Source organism: Haliotis rufescens, unplaced genomic scaffold (assembly GCF_023055435.1).
Source record: "Haliotis rufescens isolate VD_foot unplaced genomic scaffold, xgHalRufe1.0.p SCAF_17, whole genome shotgun sequence".
In the NCBI taxonomy this organism is placed as follows: domain Eukaryota; kingdom Metazoa; phylum Mollusca; class Gastropoda; order Lepetellida; family Haliotidae; genus Haliotis; species Haliotis rufescens.
In genome coordinates, this window is record NW_025963857.1 from 11,494,414 (window position 1) to 11,513,982 (window position 19,569).

A 19,569-nucleotide genomic window follows, 5' to 3' on the forward strand; every position below is an offset into this window, starting at 1 on the left:
TCTGAAATGGAAGTCACCAGGTTGAAACAAGTGCCATAAAGCCAGGAGAAAAGCTGCTTTCTCATTGGCTGATATTGACTTCTTGTTATTCGTTTCAGTAGTCGGTCAAAGTTTGCGAAAGGTCGTTCTGACGTGACCAGTAAGGGGATGTCCTCAGATCTTTGTTTAGCGGCAGCGAAAACTTAGATCTGATTTTAATGAAATTGTGATCAGTCCAAATTTGTATTGTGGCATAATTTTCAGTAGATTTTTGATGTCTTAGTACGTGCAATAGAGAGCAGATCTTACTTGACCTGAAATATTATTACAAGACTCAGGGTTCGGACTAGTAGCTAAATTTGAAGTCTCAGTATATACCAACTGGTGCTTATTATGACAGAAAATATCCAGCAGCCTTAACATGTTTTAGTCTGAATTTGAATTCTTTATGTGCAAGCTGGCACCTATTAAATTTCTACAAGTAATGGTTGACATGTGCAATTATTTTTAATGTTTCATGCAAGTACGATCTGTCAAGCAGTTCGTCCACCCATCTAAAAGCCAGGTATAGACTCATATTGTCAGACACATATTGTCAAACTATAATGTGCCCATAAACATCTTGGTAAAGAAAACCAGAGAATGCTTTAAGTATCATAAAAGCAAGACCTGTTATTTTCAAAGTGTTGACAAATGTTTTCAAGTCAATTCTCATTTCAATAGTCAAACCATAGCCTTAGATAACGAACTACAGCTGTAGTGTTCAAGTCTTCATGTATGCTATCACATACATTTGTAATACACGTTCTGTCACAGCCAAAGTAGTTTTATCACTTTAACAACTCAACAAGTTTGTCACACTGCCACCTGTCTCTCATCAAATATGTAATTTGAACATTTTTTGTATTATGTACGTGTGCATGTGATTTAATATCACATCCCCAATATCTGTCATATACAAGTGCAGGCGATAAAAAGACTTTAACATTATATGTGTGTTAGGGGAAGTCACAACCAAGGTATTTCTCATGTCCAAGTGGCCATCAAGCCATGGCAGCAATGAAGCTGGCAAAGTGAGAGAACTCTTACAATTCTTTTCGCAATATTGGGCAAAACGATTGCAGTGTTCTGTGAAGGCCCAAGAGTTTGGCATTAGTGTAGATTCTTACAAAATGCTGCAAAAAACGTATCACACTTGGGATATGAAATTACAAAAAAATCATACAAAAATGTAGTGAAGACATTCAGCCCAATCACATGTGCTGTCAACAAATTTCAAGACATGGTTATGACATGGTGCAATCAACCCTCACCACATGTAACCTGAACACTGTGGCAGGGGTTAACAACGCAAGGGCGAGATACTGCAGTTACCTTGACTACAGCATTTTCAATGTTCATTCTGGAGTGTGTCCTTCATTCACTTTCTGTGATTGGCCAAAACAATGACATATCACCATCCTTGTCCAATCATCACCTGTGTTCCACTGTAGAGTTCTTAGCTAGCAGACACATGATCTTAATGGGAGGCCTTCTTGAATATCACCAAACGATAAAAAAAAGTATGTTGAAAGACAATTCTATATTTTGGAGTCATAAAAACAATAGCAAAGCAAAACCTCACTGCTGACCGAAAAGAACATTTCTTAAATTACCGATGACGACTTCATTATAGCTCATAATTGCAATGTAACCAAAGTTGTTACATCATACGTGTTAATAGCCTGCAAGTTTTGCATTTCCTTCAGCTGTGTTTTCAATGAGGAATCCCTGCACTACAAACCAAATCTCATTTTAAACACCCCTATGGTCAGGCAAATGTCCAAATTTTATCCCCAGAGCTACTTACTATTGGAGATTTAACATGCGCTTTCCGACAATATGCGTATTTAGTTACATTGCCAGGGAGGGTGTGTCCAAAAGGTAAGGGAACCAGGGGGCATGAGGGTTGCATATTTTCAATTTTGAGAAATTTGGAGCTACCCCAGAGCAACAAGGGGTCCAAACTTATATACCTGTAGGATAATAGGGCAACTGTCCAAAACTAGGCCCTGTAAAGTTTCATAAGTCTTGGACAAGTAAATCTGTGGTGATGTCTAACTGACCTTATCCACAAAGGAACATCTCCACACAATGGAAACATTCTGGCTGGATGCCATGGTACATCCTCGACATGGTGATGCCAGTCAATAAAAACCTGATGTCTTGACTGCCAACTCACCGAGGTGTTGCCACTTACACTTGAGGTGTGACAAACTTGACAATTGTCTCAGCTGAATGCAATCACAAAGCTTATATCCAGGGAACATTATTCAGTTTGTGAATGGCAAGTACTAATTGTATTTCAAAACACTTGGAAGTAACAATTAAAAAGGAGAATCTAATATATTTGTGCTCGAAATAAATGGAAACTTTGACTTGGAAATAAAATTCTTGGATTTATTGATATTACTTTGATGCTTAGGCATGATTTTGAATAAGATGCTATGAGCCACAATTTAACACCATTATGAGACAATTTTGCAAGTTTAACCACCTATCAAGCAAGCCACTACACCTCAACAAGAACAAGAGAAAGTTGTGCTGACTGGATTCACTTCCAATAGTGAAAGGAAAACAAACAGTCCAAATATAGCATTGAATAAATTTATTCTGTGAATTCCAAATTTATGACAATGATGATACTAAGATGGCTGACTACATATCTAGTACATGAGGACAAACAGCGAAATGCCTTCAGGTGAAAGTGAAGATTACAATGTCAGCTACAAGTGATGCAAGAAGGCAAATGGGCCATGTACAATGACTGCTGATTTCAAGCAACTGGGTCCAGTTTTCAAGGATGAATATCTTACACAATGTATGATCAAATATTTATATCAATGATTTGGTTTGTCAAAGATAGTCAGTGTGACCAATGAGCCATTCATGGAAAATCGGAGAAACAAATAAAGGACTGAATCTAGTCAGGAACCCCTGACAGTCTTTCTCTTGTTCTTGTTTAATTAATAAACGAATGAAACACTGCTAATTAGTCAAACCAACTATTTCTGACCATATGACAATATTCACAAGATGTAAACAAAACTGCAATGCACAACAGAGTCCTGTCAAATAAATACAATTACCATGAAGCAGCTGGCAGAAAGTTATTATCATAACCCAATGTTCTTCTCCATGTTTGTTCAAAAAGGTTTCTCAACAGACCCATGGAACAAAATGGAACAAAATGGACTGTCTTTATCAAGAAACACTGGCCGAAATGTATAGTCCATGAAAGAGGACATTGGCACACTTTCAAAGAAAGTTTTCAAGAATTATTCAAATTGCTTTCTAACTGCAGCAGAACTATTTCTAAGAACAATAATGAAATAAGATTGTTCAACACGCTTACAACCAAACTAAGTTGTTACCAAACATCAAAGTACCTTGAACATTTGGAACCATTAAATGATAAAAACATCAATAACAGACTAGTAAACACGTGAAAAAGTAACATGGTAACACATAAATGGAAGCATCTATTAAATGTAATCAAAATAAAATTGGATTTGGCATTTCATTTGGTAACATTCTTCCTGGGCCCCATTCAACAAAGTAATCTCAGCATTAAGACTATCATAAATCTATGCTCAAGTACAAAATTTAGTCATCATAGCACCAAGATGGCTTTGTGGATTGGCCCCTAAAATCCTTTCTATATGCACTTTTAAAATAAGCCATGAAAAGCTATGAATGTTCTAAATGTACATGTCAAGTTTTCACAATGTCACTTGAAAATGAAACAATAGTTTCAGTTACATGTGATGATTAAGTATGTAAGCCAACTGGACAACAACTGAAATCAGGGCATATATTAAATTCCACACATGCCAGGAAAATCAGTTCATTTTGCGATTCACAATTATAACACAAAGAAGCATTGTTTGAATGAACAAGTGATTGAACAACCAATTATTGCAACTGTATATCAGTTATAATCCAATCTATGTTTTGCACCCTGTCTGAACGGACCAATAACACCAAACCTAATTCTTTAGCACATTAAAGCTATCTTTGTTTCGTTGAAACCATCAAATTAACCTATATGGGTTACATATCATGTCAAATACAAGAATGTTTGCAACTACCATTTGTAGCCATAAGCAGAAACTTGAATCCAACCCATTCTGCACCCATAAGCCACTTACGTTTGCTTTAATTGTAACTCTAGAAAATATACAGCATAACCAGGTTTAAACACAAGCAATGTCATAACTGATCTTTTACAGGTGTTATGTGAACAAATATTTCAAATGACTATGACCAGAAGTAAAGAAGTTCACTCGGGTCAAGAGCTTTGACTGAAACTTAGTCAAAGGTAGTTTGATTCATTTCTTGACCAGCTTTCGTCAACAATACTGTTGCAAATTGATTTGTATTTCCAGAGTGTGCAGATAACATGCACATGAATATCTAAAAGAACAAATCCAATAATTTTAAAAGTTTAGAATTTCACTATTTAACCCTGTCCCAAATGTCAAGACCACATAAGATATGATCTGCAAAAACACCACCAATCTGATATTCACAAGGTTATGCTGTACATTTTATCTAGAGTTTGAAATACACAAATAAAATGCACCAGGTCTTAATTAAACAAGGTGGAAAATCTCCACTGCTTTGACTGGTTCACTGTTATTTCAATGCATGATACAAATCATAAATCAAGGCTTTTCTTTCCTCTCAACACTCAAAACCCAAATAAGCAACTTTAGTCCTTACATCCATTAGCCTAACATGTGACAGTTAAGGTTTTGATCAAGGTGATAATAGGTGAAAACAGAAACAAGTGGTTGATTGTAAATTTTGTATTCCAAAACATCTGTTTAAACTGTCCTGTAAGAGGCTCAAATGTCTAAAGCATATTAAATACAGGGCAAATCAATGGTCGGAACATAGGTTTTACATTTTGTGAAGATTATAAATCAATCCTTTACTTAATGATTTGTAGCATGCTTTCAGTACTTAAATGATTCCAGAGAATGAGTTTTCAAATCATTTTACCTAGAAGATAACGATCTGGATCGCGATCTTGATCTTTCTTCAGATCCTGACCTGGACCTCGATCGAGATTTTCTCGCCTTTTTCATGTCAGCATTCTTTCCATTGGAATCTGCATCTTTCTGTACCTTAAGTGCCTTTTCATCTGCAAAACAAATTGTGAAGTAACTTGATGACATTCTAATCATTAACATTTATTAAGATGAATTATGTGTATTTAATACTTTTTATTGCTTTACAGGGAAGCAGGGAAGTATTACCCACTTCCAGTAGACTACTTTGTTCGTACTGCCCTGTTTTTTCTTGTAAAAATATCATTCTAAAGAGTGAAAAACAGCATAACAAGTTAAAATATATTTTGCAAAGCTTCCATGATCTTGTTGGAACAATATATTTCCTTCACTTCTTCAGACATTTCATATAAAACTACAATGACTTTGAAGTGAACATTTTATGTTTTTTCTGTCTCTTTTCAAAGTAACATGAAACTGAGAAATATGTCACAAACTGGACAAGTTTTTATTTGGGTGCTTAATACATCCATTTCGTTTCAGCAATATGAAATGTTTTATATATCAATAACGAAGCTGGGGCAAAAGAACCAGATGATATTATGATTTTACTAATCCAGTTTAACCGTCATAGCTGAGACTAATCAAAATGGTCTAGTGATTGTAGTTTTTGAATGATTTCTTGATAAACCTATATTCACGTCACTAAAACTAATTCCCAAAATTATAATTAATTTCCATATTTACATAATTGAGTTTTGCAATAGATGCTCGATGAATATGCACTGATTATTAAACAATCTGAAGTCAAGTGTTTGCCATACGAAAATGGACGGATGGATGACGAACATTCTTCCAAATTCTCAGACATGCAACGTTCGCACAATTTCACAAAGGCAAATTGTGAAAATAAAACACTGAACATCAAAGACAATACGACCTAAGCATAACCAGTACTCGGTTCTCAAATGTAATAAGTGCATAAATGTGCCTCTGGAAGTGTGCTTACTGTCACGTGCGTGACTGACAACTTTGACGGGCAAATAGCGATCGGCCATTATGCACGAAGGGGGCTCCAGTTATTGTCTAGCACATAAACACGTGACACAAGCAAGCCGAACACAGGCACAAGCCGACTTCTTCAAAGAACGAAGATACAACATGAACAAGCCATTTACTACTTGTTGCTAGCCAGTCAAATGTACTAAAAGCTTTATATGCTTACTTTTGTCTGAAGATTTTGATAAACTCCGCTTTCTGCCCATGGCTGTCTCAGACGCGGCAGGTGCGTTCCCAACGGCCTTGACCTCTTTCGACGTCACATCCGGAGAGATTACTTCCGGTTTACCTGCCAAATGGGTTTCGTCTGCTGAAGATTCGTCAGCTGTTGTACTTTCTTCACGGTGTTTCTTTTCTTCTGAAATGAAACATCCACCGATAAACACAACCAGTTTTCGACAGACCCAGAAGAATGGCGAACAAGTGTTTGATACTTTCAGTGACATAGCTTGTGAAGGATCTACAAACTGCACATGAATCGGATAGTTTGATGAAAAAAGCCCCGAGGTTAGAATAAAATGATTTGTCGCAATATATTGCAACAAAACCAAGTCAGTGGGTTTTTTTTTTTAAAAAAAGAAAGGCGCAATTCTCAGGGTTCAATGTTTCATGTGATCTTTGTTTTTACTTGAAATTAATAAACATTATGTCGATTAAATAAAAATAGGCGTAGTGTTTAATACATGCTCCACACCCGTTTCGTATGCATGATAGGAAATTCTATCTTGACAAATTTGGATGGAACAATAAGTGGACATAGTCATACTTTCATAATGTTCTTGCTATTATTCCTGTTGAACGGTAGGGTAGTTGTATCAAACAAACCCACAACTAATTTCTGAGGATACAACTACTTACTGCATATTATTATTAGTGCTGTTGTCTGAACTACTGGTAAGTGAAGTCTTCAAAAGGCATTTAGAAGTGACACACATAAGGAAGAGAATTTATATACTCAGAAACATTGTGTTCCTCATAATAAAGAAGTTTCCCATCCATAAATTCTCTTCCTTACTGGTAAGTGCTATTGTTATTCAACGGATAAGGTATTGAATTAAAAGGAACTGACTGAAGTGTAATGAAATGACATTCACAGCCATTTTTAAGCAATTTGTAGGAATTAAAATTCCAAAGTAACTGAAAAATAATAATTCCAGTGCATAAATATTTAAATTGATTAGCAAAGAAATAAATACCATTTACAAAGAAAAGTTTCACCCAAGTTCTTTTATTTACAAATATTAGAAACATTTGATTTCTGTGCATTGTAATAACAGTAGTCACATGATTGCAATGTCTTTTTGTCATATCTACTGATAACTTCGGACATCAATGAGGAAAGTGTGTATGTTAGGATCCTAAAATGCTATATAAAATATAGATCGGTAAAGTTTTATGGTCTGCTAGATGTAAGGAATCAATGTAATATTCAAAGGAATAATGACAAGAATCATCCAAATGAATATTTATCTGAACATATTAATTTTGCCTTCCTTGTAAACTGTAAGAAGGAAACTGAAGGGCATCAACCTTCCAGTATTGGTATAAAGAAATTTGGCTCAATTAATAATAATTGTCTGTTACAATATTGGTCTATTTTGTCATTGTTGGCTGACTCTGTTCATTTGACAATGTTACCTTCAAATTCAATGTATGTTCTAGATGCATTACCTGGAGGTTAAGCCAACTGAACCACCATACCAAACATGACTGTTCTCATAACATATCCCTTTTTATTACTTGCCTGTGAGGAGATCACCCGTTTGATAAACATACAGCTGTATTACACATTGTGTAATACCAAAACGCGTACTTTTGTACTCTCGGAACACGTTTCACGAACAAATATTGAAAGCTCTCAACATCCCTTGGCTTATTCAACGACATTGCGTGTGGAGTTGATAGATCACTGAGAGGAGCTTATGCACACTTGATGACCCCAGCAACCTTGTTGCTAGGCTGACGTCCAATGGCATTGTTTCGCCGATAGATCTTGCAACAAAATTCCACAAATTACGTCATCGGGTATTGTGACGTTATTGTAAACTTTGAGGTTCAAGGCCCGTTCCACAGGGCGATCGTATTGTAGCGCAACGACAGTCGTTAGTCTGTTAAAGATTGTTAGTTGCGATAGTCTTGGCCATACAATAATTTTGTGAATTCTAAAGGTGGACCGTTGTATGGTATTAAATTCATACGTTTCAACTTTTGACGTGTTTGAAGTATTATTCTGTTAAACTCAATTGGACTATGCCGTGGATCGTGTAGGTGTCAGCCTATTCATACTCAACAGTATAATTCTAAAAACGTTATAAATGGCAAGTAATAAATAAAATACTAAACTCGCTCCCATGTAAAACCAATTTTATGAAACCCATGAATAGTTGTGGTATCTAACTCGCTTTCGCTTGTCAGATACCACAACTATTCACTCGTTTCATAAAATTGGTATTACGCGGGAGCTCGTTTAGTATTCTATATATAAGACATATGTCTAATCAAAACCAATTCCAGGCAGATCAAGCAGATCTAGGATTTGAAAATCTCCAACTTCCCCTTCCCGGATTCAATGATGGACCATAATAGTGTTTCAGTTAAGAATATTTCAGAAGTGTATATATCGTGCGCACAAGTGTGTTGTGGATTAATACCAAGTTCTTTAGTTATATCACAGCATTCCAGCTTGATGAGGAAGGAAAGCCTTAAGGTCTTGGATGTTTACCATTTTGGAGAAACCAACAAGCATGGTGTTGACACCCAAGAAACATAATCACATGATTTTGGATTCCAACTCACGATCATAGATTCCTCATATATCTAAGAGATGCAACTCAGCACAGCAAATTGCAGTGAACTTGACTACTGGGTCACCCATAACTTCCTTGTATGTAAGTCAAGGGGTCCTTGTCACAACCTACATGTTTAGATGGTCCCTTACCACAGAAAACCTCAAGGGTTGGTGATGCTGACCTCTGACACCTTGCGGTCAGCCTCGTACCTCCGCCACAGGCCAGAGAAATGTGCCGATTTGTCACATCTTACAGTCCATTCAACAATAAACATGTTCTCATCGGTTTCATTTTTATATAATGTTCTCATTTAAAACATGTCCTAAAATGGCTAAGTTTTATGGAGAAAATGTCCTAAAATGTGAAAAACTATTTCCATTTGCTTATTTATCCTTTGTTTACATTGGTTGTACGGCTCCATGTGCTATCATCAATGCCTGAGGAAGAACTAGTGATATGGTCACTTTGGAGCATAAAGATATTATTAATAATCAAGTCTGGACCAGACAATACAGTGATAGATATCATGAGCATTGATTCACAGAATTAGGATACAATGACATGCATCAACCAAGTCAGCGAATCTGACCACCCGATCAAGTTAGTTGCATATTACGACAAGCATTGGTTGCTAAAGACCTATTCTCACCCAAATCTTCACGGGTATCGTCTTTACTGGTCATTACAAGGAGTGAGACCAGGCAGAGTGGTATCTACAGCAGGGATCAAAAGCAATCACGAACATTACTGTCTTCTGGATATCAGGAACTGCATAGCAGCCCAAAGCTTGGAAGAAAATGAACATAGTTTCATCTTTCAGTAATTAGAACAAAATACATTAACGGCTTTGGTTCCAGGACCGCCTCCGTGGTCTAGTGGAAGAGTGGCCGTCCGGAATGAGAGGAAGGTTTGGAGTTTGATCCCTGGCCCCTGCGACACACTACAAGACATGTTGTTACCCTGCTTAGCGCTCAGTATTAAGGGGTTAAAACAAGGACTGGTCGGCTCAGAGTCAGTATACTTTGTCTGAGTAGGGTATTCATGTTAAACAGCAGCATGGTATTATCTCGTGGGCTAGCACCATAAATTCAGCATGAGTCAGGACTAGTACAAGTAGCCACACACGTTCAGGTTGCCAGTTAAGTGCAATAATCTTTGACGTGACTTGAAACCCCATTTCCCCTTATCTCACTTTGCTTCTATACAACATTTTATTGTTAAACTATGCGAAATTTTGTTTTGTTTTATTACTGAACGAAAAGCCGTATATTGAGACAAAGGCCAAAATATTCGATTAAGTGCTCATGAGATTTCATCCCTGTCCAACTCACTACCAAACATAATTTAATCACCCCCAGGGACCTACAAAGAAAATCACTATTCATGTTTACTTATTTCTTTACTTGATAAAAACACCATTTACCACTCATGCTTGATGTGAATCACATCAGTCCATTGTTAATGTACACAGTTGCATTGAACAACCTCCCAACACATTACTCCTCTCCGACACACATAAGATGAAATGCCTTATAGTTTTTTTGTGGCCTTACAATTATATCTTTTTTTACATTAAATGTATATTAGTAGATGAAAATGCCTATATATGTCACATAAATGTGGATTTGGATTATTTACCCAAAATAATTCTTACTGAATTGTTGAAAGTATGAAAGAACCAAAAATTTAACAATTTATATGTTTCAAGTGAGAAAACATGGCACATGGTGCATGTTACAGAATAAGGTATACAATATACATTGACAGCATACAAGATGAATCAACAATGTGTAGTGGCTGTAATTCCTTTAACCATGCCTCCGTAAAGTAGACTTGAAATGAAGATCCGGGGTAGAATAGGCCTTCAGCAACCCATGTTTGCTGTAAAAAGCTACTCTGCTTGTCATAAGAGGTGGCAAACAGGATCGTGTGGTCAGGCTCGCTGACTTGGTTGATGCATGTGATTGATCCCAATTGGGTGGATCGATGCTCATGTTGTCAACCACTGGATTGTCTGGTCCAGACTTGATTATTTACAGACCGCCATCATATAGCTGGAATATTGCTGAGTGCGGCATTAAACAACAAACAAACAAACTGAAATGAAGCAGTGATTCAGATCAGTTCATATTCTAGGACATTGACCAACTGTTGCATAAAAAAGGCCTAAAATATTCTTTTCAAAATTGGTCATGTCTCCAGCAAAGTACTTCCTGGGAATAACAGATCACAAACTTCTTAACTTCTTCAAATGTCATTTCTAAAACACTAAAGAAAAAACAAAGCACCTACTGTACTGAGTTCATTGTAAATCAAGACGACCATACCCTATTGCAACAACTGGTCACTGGTTATATAAGACAATTCATGTTTGGCAGGAAATACTTCAGTCTGTATACATGTATGTTGAATACCTACACCAAATGAAACTTGAACACAGGGCATCTTTTGACATCAACAATATTTCTTACCAACTGAATTAGAATCCATTAATGATATATTCAAAATCCAACCTGCACAAATGTGCACTTCGGTGTACAAAAGGAACATATTTAGCATTAATCTAAAAGTGAGTTAATGTTGTGTTATGCAAGAGTGGGAAACATTCCTACAATATCATGGCTACCAGTAAAATCCAGGCCCAGCAAACCAGTGGTTGACAGCATGAGCAACGGAACTCTGCAGCCACAATACACAATCACCAAGATAAAGAAATATTAACCATCCTAACCTACCCAAGTAGATTTCAAAAGCAAACCTACTAAACTTGTGGATGAGAATTTTCCACGGATCCACAGATTTTGTCACATGAAGGGTTTCCTTTGTGATAAAAGCTATTACAATATATGCATAAATCATCGTCCCTTTCTCATACAATTACTCATCACCAGAAACTGACAGCTATCTTTAAGTGTGCATATTCCAAACCCTAACCAATTATAATGCATACATGGACATGTTTTGAAGGAACAAATGATGGAAATAAATATTCACTGTATTTGTACCCACCTCGTGTCGTCAGTCAAAGCTGTGAATGGATAGGCATATTTCAACAACCATGCCTGTTCCCACAGTAAGCATGTCAACACAATGAATCCATTATTCATCCAACATAGACCAGGACCTCCTATTGTCAGGTAATGCTCGCAATAGATGTATGATGCAGCTTCAGAACTAGCTGGATTGACCTTTAAGATACATCAATGTGCAATGCAGCTGTGTAAAAGATCGGGGTGTCGGATTACAGGTGGGCGGCTCGCCATAAGCAAATCCCACTTTCAACTGTCGGCTGCTACCCTTTCCATCAAAAACTCTGATTCCTGGTGCCAATCTGCGCAAGTTTTGAGGCCTGGTAAGTTACTATTGAACTGCACTGATAGGTCATGTTCATATCACACACAGCAGGTGATCTTCACTCATGCAATAACAAGCTTATGTACTTCAGGTTACAATCTGTTGGCTTATCTGCGTGATCATTGGTCCACCCAATCATGTTTTGTCACATGCACCTACTTGTGTGGCAATTGTGGGATTCTTAAGTTTCCACTTGTATGTGTGGTTCAAAACGCACATCAATTTCTTACAATTGATTAGATCGTATCCCTTTCATTATTTTACTCGATATTTAACATGTTGAGATGCAGTTGTCTCATATACATTATCAGCCTTCTGTCAAAAAAATTAGAAGTTAATTTTTGACTCGTGAAATGTTACACTTAGTTATGAAATCATGTATTTAGCCAATAGGTGTAACACATTTCCACCTGTGTAAGTTACCTGTATCAACAAACATCATTTATGCATGACTGCTACAGTAAAACACCAAAGACCTAACACAGGGCAGACCATATCAACTTTTGACAAAATATCCATCCACTAAATCTATTTATCGTACCGAGGTCACATGGTAGGATCTAACACGTCTCAGTATAACAGGATCTGAAATACACAACCATAATCTGTGTGCTGTTTACTGTCGATATGACCCACTGAGGAATACTACAGTTCATCTATTTATGACAAGAATTGCTTTAGGGAGCTATTTGAATAGCTATGAGACTGTTTGGAACATTGGGACACTGTAAACTCATGCTGCTAAATCAGGAAAATCAATAATTGTTCCCTCCTCAAATAAACAGGATAGTGTTACATTTGACATTTACACTGCTGGTAGTACAGAACTGGTTCATGTATTTTTTATTCTGACGGAAAGAAATCAATTTGACTGTGGAAATCGTCACAGACCAAACAATATGAGGTTTCAATATTACTGTCTTATGAGGCTCTGCAATCGGATCTTCTGCTAAAGTATGGTTCTTTAAATTGAGTGATACGTCACAGTATCTGTAGGAACTAATAGAGAAACATCTAAAGTATAACTTAAGGACACAAGTGTAACGTGATCAAATTAAATCTGATTTCTTCAAGACATAGGCTACACTTAAGTGGCAATAGGTTCTCAACTATTCATACAACTCAATAGCATTTCTCCTATATCATAATTTCACAAATAATCAGGGTTAGAAATTGGCACTAGTCCTAATAGTCCTTGCCAAACTGCCCAATGGTAAAGGTATCATAAGGACTAGCAGAAAATTGCCATTTTAAAGAGTTTTGCTATATGTTATCATTATAAGGACTAGTGGATGAAAACTGTTTCTTACGCTGATAATTGTCCTATTGTTGTAACGAAATTAATAAAACACTGGGATGGAGATTAAAGGAATCAGGAAAACATAATACATGTATATATTGTCCAAAACATCTGGAGAGGAAAAGTATGAAAATACTACGCAAGGATCACACATGCTACATTGTGAGAGCCATTTTATTCCACATTACCATGATTATCATGTCCTTGTGCACCAGGGCATGTACCAACCTCACATATATCACTGTCATTCCAAGAATAATGAACACAAATAAAATTATATAATGTGTAGCTATCAAGGACTTGATGACGTTACTGTCACACATTGAGTCAGAAAGTAAAAAAATGCATAAAAAATTATTTATGCAACACTGAAATAACCTAGAAAGCTATTAGGGTTCATGGTTAGTTGACTAACAACTCTTGAACGTGTGTGTAATACTTGAACACTAACAGGAACCAAAACGTCGAATTACACGTAGTGCATAGTTTTATGGAAGCAGGCAATTACTGCATCTATTTCGAGCATGTAACTTAAATTTACATAAATACGTGTTCATAATAATTTTACACCATTGAATCAAAACATCAAAGAGAAAAACCTGTATTGTTTTCAATGAGACTTGGTAGGTTATTTTCAAATCATTTTTCCCAACAGCCAGACTAATGACGAATAATATACTGATCTACTATTTTTAAGTCCATCTTGTACCCATAAATTACATTACATAATCACCATAATAAGTGTCCTGGGCTTCTAGAAAATTGACAAGGGGGACAGCTGATCAAAACAAGTCAATTTTGTTTTCAGAGATTGAGCAGTAGTAAACAAACTTGGTTCAAACAACCCTGAATCTAATACTTTTCGCAAATAGTTACAAGGCAATTACATACCCTTTATGCTGTGCTGTGTTCTGCAAAAAGTGAAGAAAATGCACCAGAACATATGGACTGTTCTATAAATTTTCGGTCTTTGTAGGGTTGGTTATAAACATTACTTACAGAAAGGTCTAACAGTAAGGCAAGGGGGCACTTATTGGAGAAGGGCACTTTATACGGCAAATATGCTGTGAAAATTTCCTTCTTCATTCAGACTTCTAGCACCTGGCCAAAACACAATACATTTCTTCCGAGGACGAGAACCAGGTGATGATTCTTTCAGTGAGTCTAGTATCAGACTGTTACGTTCTCCGGAGCTGGCTGCCATTGAAATGCTATTGATTCCAGTGTTTTACAAGACACTCAGTTTCTTTAGACAGTGGATGTAGCTGCAGCTTAGCTAGAGCAGTTCATTTGTAAGTGATCACCTTTCCTCAATGGCAACTGCGAGGAACATGATATACCAGTATGGTGTAATCTTCCAGACTGGGACATATTAAACGAACATTTGTATTCAGAGCAAGTAGGTTTCCTTATCACACGGAGGGCTTAAATTGTTCTATTAAACAAAGCAGTCTGTGACTATAGCCACAAGTCCGAAGCCTGAGTCTGGTAATATTCTGTTTGGCTTAGTAAGCTCAACCAATAAAAGTCCACATAATAACACAAAATTCTACTAAAATTGGTTCTGATAGCCAAGTTCGGACTGGTAGTCTAGTTTGTTTGCACAGACTGTAAGGTTAAGAGAATGATGATGTAGGCTTCAAGAGTGTGATTAGGAGACTGAAATCCTGTTGACTGTAAATTTAGATAAATTAGTTTCAGTCACAAACTTGTACAAAAGCCTTGAAAACAATTAATCAATGTTAGGAATTGAAATTGCCATCAGTACGACATTTAACAAAACTCATCTCTCTGAACTTATGCAATATTTTTGGCTAAACCATTAAGGTAATGTACACACAGGTTTATCTGCTCCGAGGCCAATTTTCGGTCTAAAGTCTGCAGGAAATTTTCATATTTGTGTTACTTTAGTTAACAAATGTCACATAATGACAATTATATTAAAATATTACATATTCAATAAAAGAATACAACATAAAAAGCCAGATTTCAAAGACATCCAACGGGAGCTTTCCGACTATTACAACTTAACTAAATATGCAGCAACTTTGAATTCGAATGTTAACATGTTTAATAAGTTTTGGTCAAGCTGTCATTTACTATTTTAGAAAATATAGTGACAAGTCTAATATGTATGCTCAACTTATGTAAAATGCAACAAAAATAATAAATTATAAAAAAACAAAAACAAATGTCATGACTTTGTAAAGGTAACTTGTGTTTCGATGATAACAAGACCAACAAATATGAAGAGGCTAAAATACTTAGATTCACATTACTCTGTTGAATGCAATGTTAAATTACCTCTGAACTTACAAAAATAGGAACTTTTAAAAATCCCAAAATATTATTTACCCCCAATTTGCCAGCTAAGGGCACTTGGTTTAGCATCCTAGATAAATCCCCAGAATACAAATCCAACTTACGCTAATATACGGCTAATTCTGGCATGTGCTGATACAAAGTTTATGAGGGGTACAAAAAACAACTCTTTTTTATCTGTGACATTATGGTCCCTTCTGAGGTCTGCATGTTATTATTGTAAAAACAGACAGCACCTCCGCCACTTTCCGGTGTCATTCCCTCATTTAGTTCGTTTTACCAGCTGTTATGACTCAGCATGTGCGTTAAATTGTTACCCAACAGCTGTGTGACATTGTCATCTACGAAAAAGGCATGGAGATGTCTAGTTCCTGCTGAATCTACTTGTCCACAGCATTTCCCATCATCACACCATCCTTCCAGTATTTCGGGGTGGATCCAGTTCCGTTTACTTTGAAGGTTTGTTTCGTTGTTTGTTTCAATGAATGTGAAATAATGGTGGATAAATGCCTAACTGTGGTGTTCTTACCGATTAGGCCTAAAACATGCTTGCATAAGAATAACTTGCATTATAATAAGGCGTGCCGTAAGATGAATTTCTTGTCCACTCGTCGCTGAGGTGTCAAGAGTTGATGTACCCTCCATTTTAATGTATGTTCCCTGAGATCTTTGGGCTTGAGGAATATCAACTAACACACAGTGTACATCCTGAGACCGGTGGCCAACTTATGATGTAGATCCTGTTTGCTTCATGTCTTTTGTGAAATATGTCAAGCATACTGGTACTGACAGTCATCTTCCTTTCTTCTCTTCCACATCTATTGATGTTAGTTGTTCAAAAGACGGCTAATGTGTGTATACTGTATCTGAAAAACATTACCTCCTCAATCTGTAATCATGTCAGAGGACAAAAGCTAATTGAGATACCATCTGGGAAAGAGGCAGATGTTTGGCCATCATAAAAACACAAGATTCGGTTTTGTATGACAAGTAAACAAAAGTTTCATCTTCATCAACAGCACGAAATGGATTACTTTAAGCAACTCGAATACTGTCCAAACTTATCTGATATACCATAAGTGATCTTCATGAAAACAATTGATACATTGATAGTTTTGGAGGAAAACTACCGGTGATTTTATCACTTCTCGTACCAATTGCCATGTCTACATGGTCTAATCCTTCGAAGGATTACATGTCATACACTGAACATAGATTTCTTTTCCATTCCAATTAGAACCATAACAAAACAATAGACAAATGTGCAGATGCAACTATGATATTACACCATTAAAGTTTTGAATGTGTTAAACATGCATTGGATTGTTTCTAGGCTTCAAAAAATGTTTCAGTCAATATTTTTGGCAAATGTTATTTGTTTTGGGTTGTTGTTTTTTGTGCACTTTAGTTTTCAGTCATATCTGATGGCATTCTTTCAATCTCCCCTCCTAGTTGAACAGGCATGCTTGTTTGTCATTGTGAACTAGTTCTGTCAACAACATCTTCAGTATGTGGTGTTAATTCTTCTGTCAGTACATCATGGCATATCTGCAAACACTTGTAAATATGAACTATCATTAGGAAGCTTCAATGCTTGTCCTCGGGTCAATCAGCGGTCAAAGCAATATCCAATTTGAACATGTGACTTTTCACATCCCTGCCCATCAACTGAAATATGAGTTTCATGTGCCAATACCAGAGTGTATAACATTTTATGAGCTGAACGAGGTCAGGAGGTGTACACAAACGTGCAGCTCGTAAAATCAAAACACCATGACTTCATGATATCTGCAGAGGCCAGCCACCCGACATGTATGGGTTTTTCAAGACAGGGACAGGCAAATCAAATAGATAGATTTTTTAACAAGTAGTGATAAGCACTCTTAAAGAGAGAGGTGTCATTGATTGGCAATTTTGGTACTGATTATAACAACTCAAAAGTATCATGATACATGTATATCGATATTGATTAATATTAAAATGACTTTATATGAATGGCATAGATAAAAATAACCTATGTAGACATGCATTTAATCAATTTAATGCCAAATATAAACTAGGGTGATCCATTAAATGTTTAAGAAAAATTTCTGCCTTCTCATTGTCCATCCTAACCATGGTAATCTCAACAAATGCAAATGTTTCTCTGGCTGTGAATTATTAATTTAGCATCAATATACATAAAATTGTATTGATACAGTAAGAATTTATCCCTAAATGGGTACCACAATATACAATGACATCCCTCCTTGTAGCAGGATTTGCCAGTGTTTGCAAAAATGCATACAGGTGTGTATATGTGCCACGCAAATGCCTTTAACACATGAAGGGATACACTGATGTATGCCTCGAATTTTATTAATCTGACACATCTACCATTGTATGATACAGTAATGCATTACATTTGTTGTGATGCTTGTCAACAATAGAATGTTACATGTAGTTGATCTCCACCATTCATGAGCATTTAATTAATCTGATTTTTCATAAGGGGCAGATAATGACTTTAGGTATCCAATTTAATTTTAGATTTGATAAGGCGAGTTTTTATCATTTGGGGGATTATGGACTGGAATACAAATGTGACTCACCTGACATTTTGATTTAGATTGATTTGCCCACAACAACAAAAATCCGACAAAGAGTTCAAAGGGTTTCAGCCATGTGTTTGAATTTAAACCTCCCTAGATGATTTTGACAAGACTCCCTTAACTTCAATCATATTTAGGACACTTTTCTTACAAGTTGATAAAAAGATGGTTTACAGTCTAGAGCCACTGCAAACACCTCATAAACAGAACAAAGAATACTCATACAAAAGTAAAAAATGTTCATCTTTCTGTAGATATATCAAACACCCTGCCCTTAAACGTTAAAATCTGAATATGCCAAATGTAATAAAACACAATCAGTTACACACAGATTTTTCACTTTTACTTAGACCTTGACTGTCCTTACGTGGTAAGCAAAACATCTGTGAACCATGAAACTAAAAACAAATGTGACTTAAGTCTTGACTTATTTACTGCACAGAACTGCATGAACCCCAGCTCATTGTACTAAACACAGATCCTTACTGACATTTGTGTCAGCTGAAAAACTAGTACAAATACTGCTGATTATTCGACAATGTACTAGTTGTTGGCCAAGTCATGTAATTATAATAATGTTTGAATGGTGTCCTGAGCGATTGGTTAATTGTTTCCCTGATTTTACACATCTCTCTATGCTAAGGTCCATTTCCCAACATCAACTGAGAATAGGATCAATGTGTATCTGACTGGATGAATATACATATATCATGGCTATGCATATTTATCCAGGCAAGTGCACTATGATAATATCACAGGTGTTAGCAGGTTTACAATGCGATAACCTTCCCTAATAATATCTGGTGGATAATATGAGGATTAACTGTATGACAGGATGCCACATTAGTCATAGACCTAGTCTGATTCGATTCATGTTTACCATGATGACAAACAAATTCTCTACAGCCAAAACATCAGATTTTTTAATTATTCTAATACCAGTCCCCGACTTTAGTCCGATTCCCAAGTCTAGTAAATTTCTGTTCAGTCCAGGAAGCTCAGCTACTAATATGGTAATCGACGTACTAAGCGCCCAGGGCGCTCTCAAAATTAGAAATAGGGGGCTCTTATTAGAATATTATTTTGGTGAAAAAAAAGATACATTTCATGGTTTATGCTGA

At 36.3% G+C, this 19,569-nt stretch overlaps 2 protein-coding genes across 4 annotated transcripts in view; one reads left to right on the forward strand and one right to left on the reverse strand.

Annotated features, from left to right (window-relative positions):
- The window catches only part of LOC124136952 (apoptotic chromatin condensation inducer in the nucleus-like), a 59,473-nt gene that overhangs the window by 27,649 nt on the left and 12,255 nt on the right, over window positions 1-19,569 (reverse strand). The window contains exons 1-3 of one of the 3 annotated variants that reach the window (XM_046522436.2): window positions 11,891-12,090; window positions 6,259-6,450; window positions 5,026-5,167 (exon numbers count right to left, since the gene is read on the reverse strand). In XM_046522436.2, the coding sequence (XP_046378392.2) occupies window positions 5,026-5,167; window positions 6,259-6,298 (182 nt within the window). In that variant the 5' untranslated portion in view covers window positions 6,299-6,450; window positions 11,891-12,090. Of the gene's footprint in view, window positions 1-5,025; window positions 5,168-6,258; window positions 6,451-11,890; window positions 12,091-19,569 lie in introns of those variants that run through there. The other 2 variants (XM_046514701.2, XM_046506906.2) reach the window with 2 other exon arrangements.
- The window catches only part of LOC124113025 (VPS9 domain-containing protein 1-like), a 64,588-nt gene continuing 57,125 nt past the window's right edge, over window positions 12,107-19,569 (forward strand). The window contains exon 1 of the mRNA XM_048397543.1: window positions 12,107-12,233. The gene's annotated coding sequence lies outside the window, so the exon portion shown is untranslated. The remainder of the gene's footprint in view (window positions 12,234-19,569) is intronic.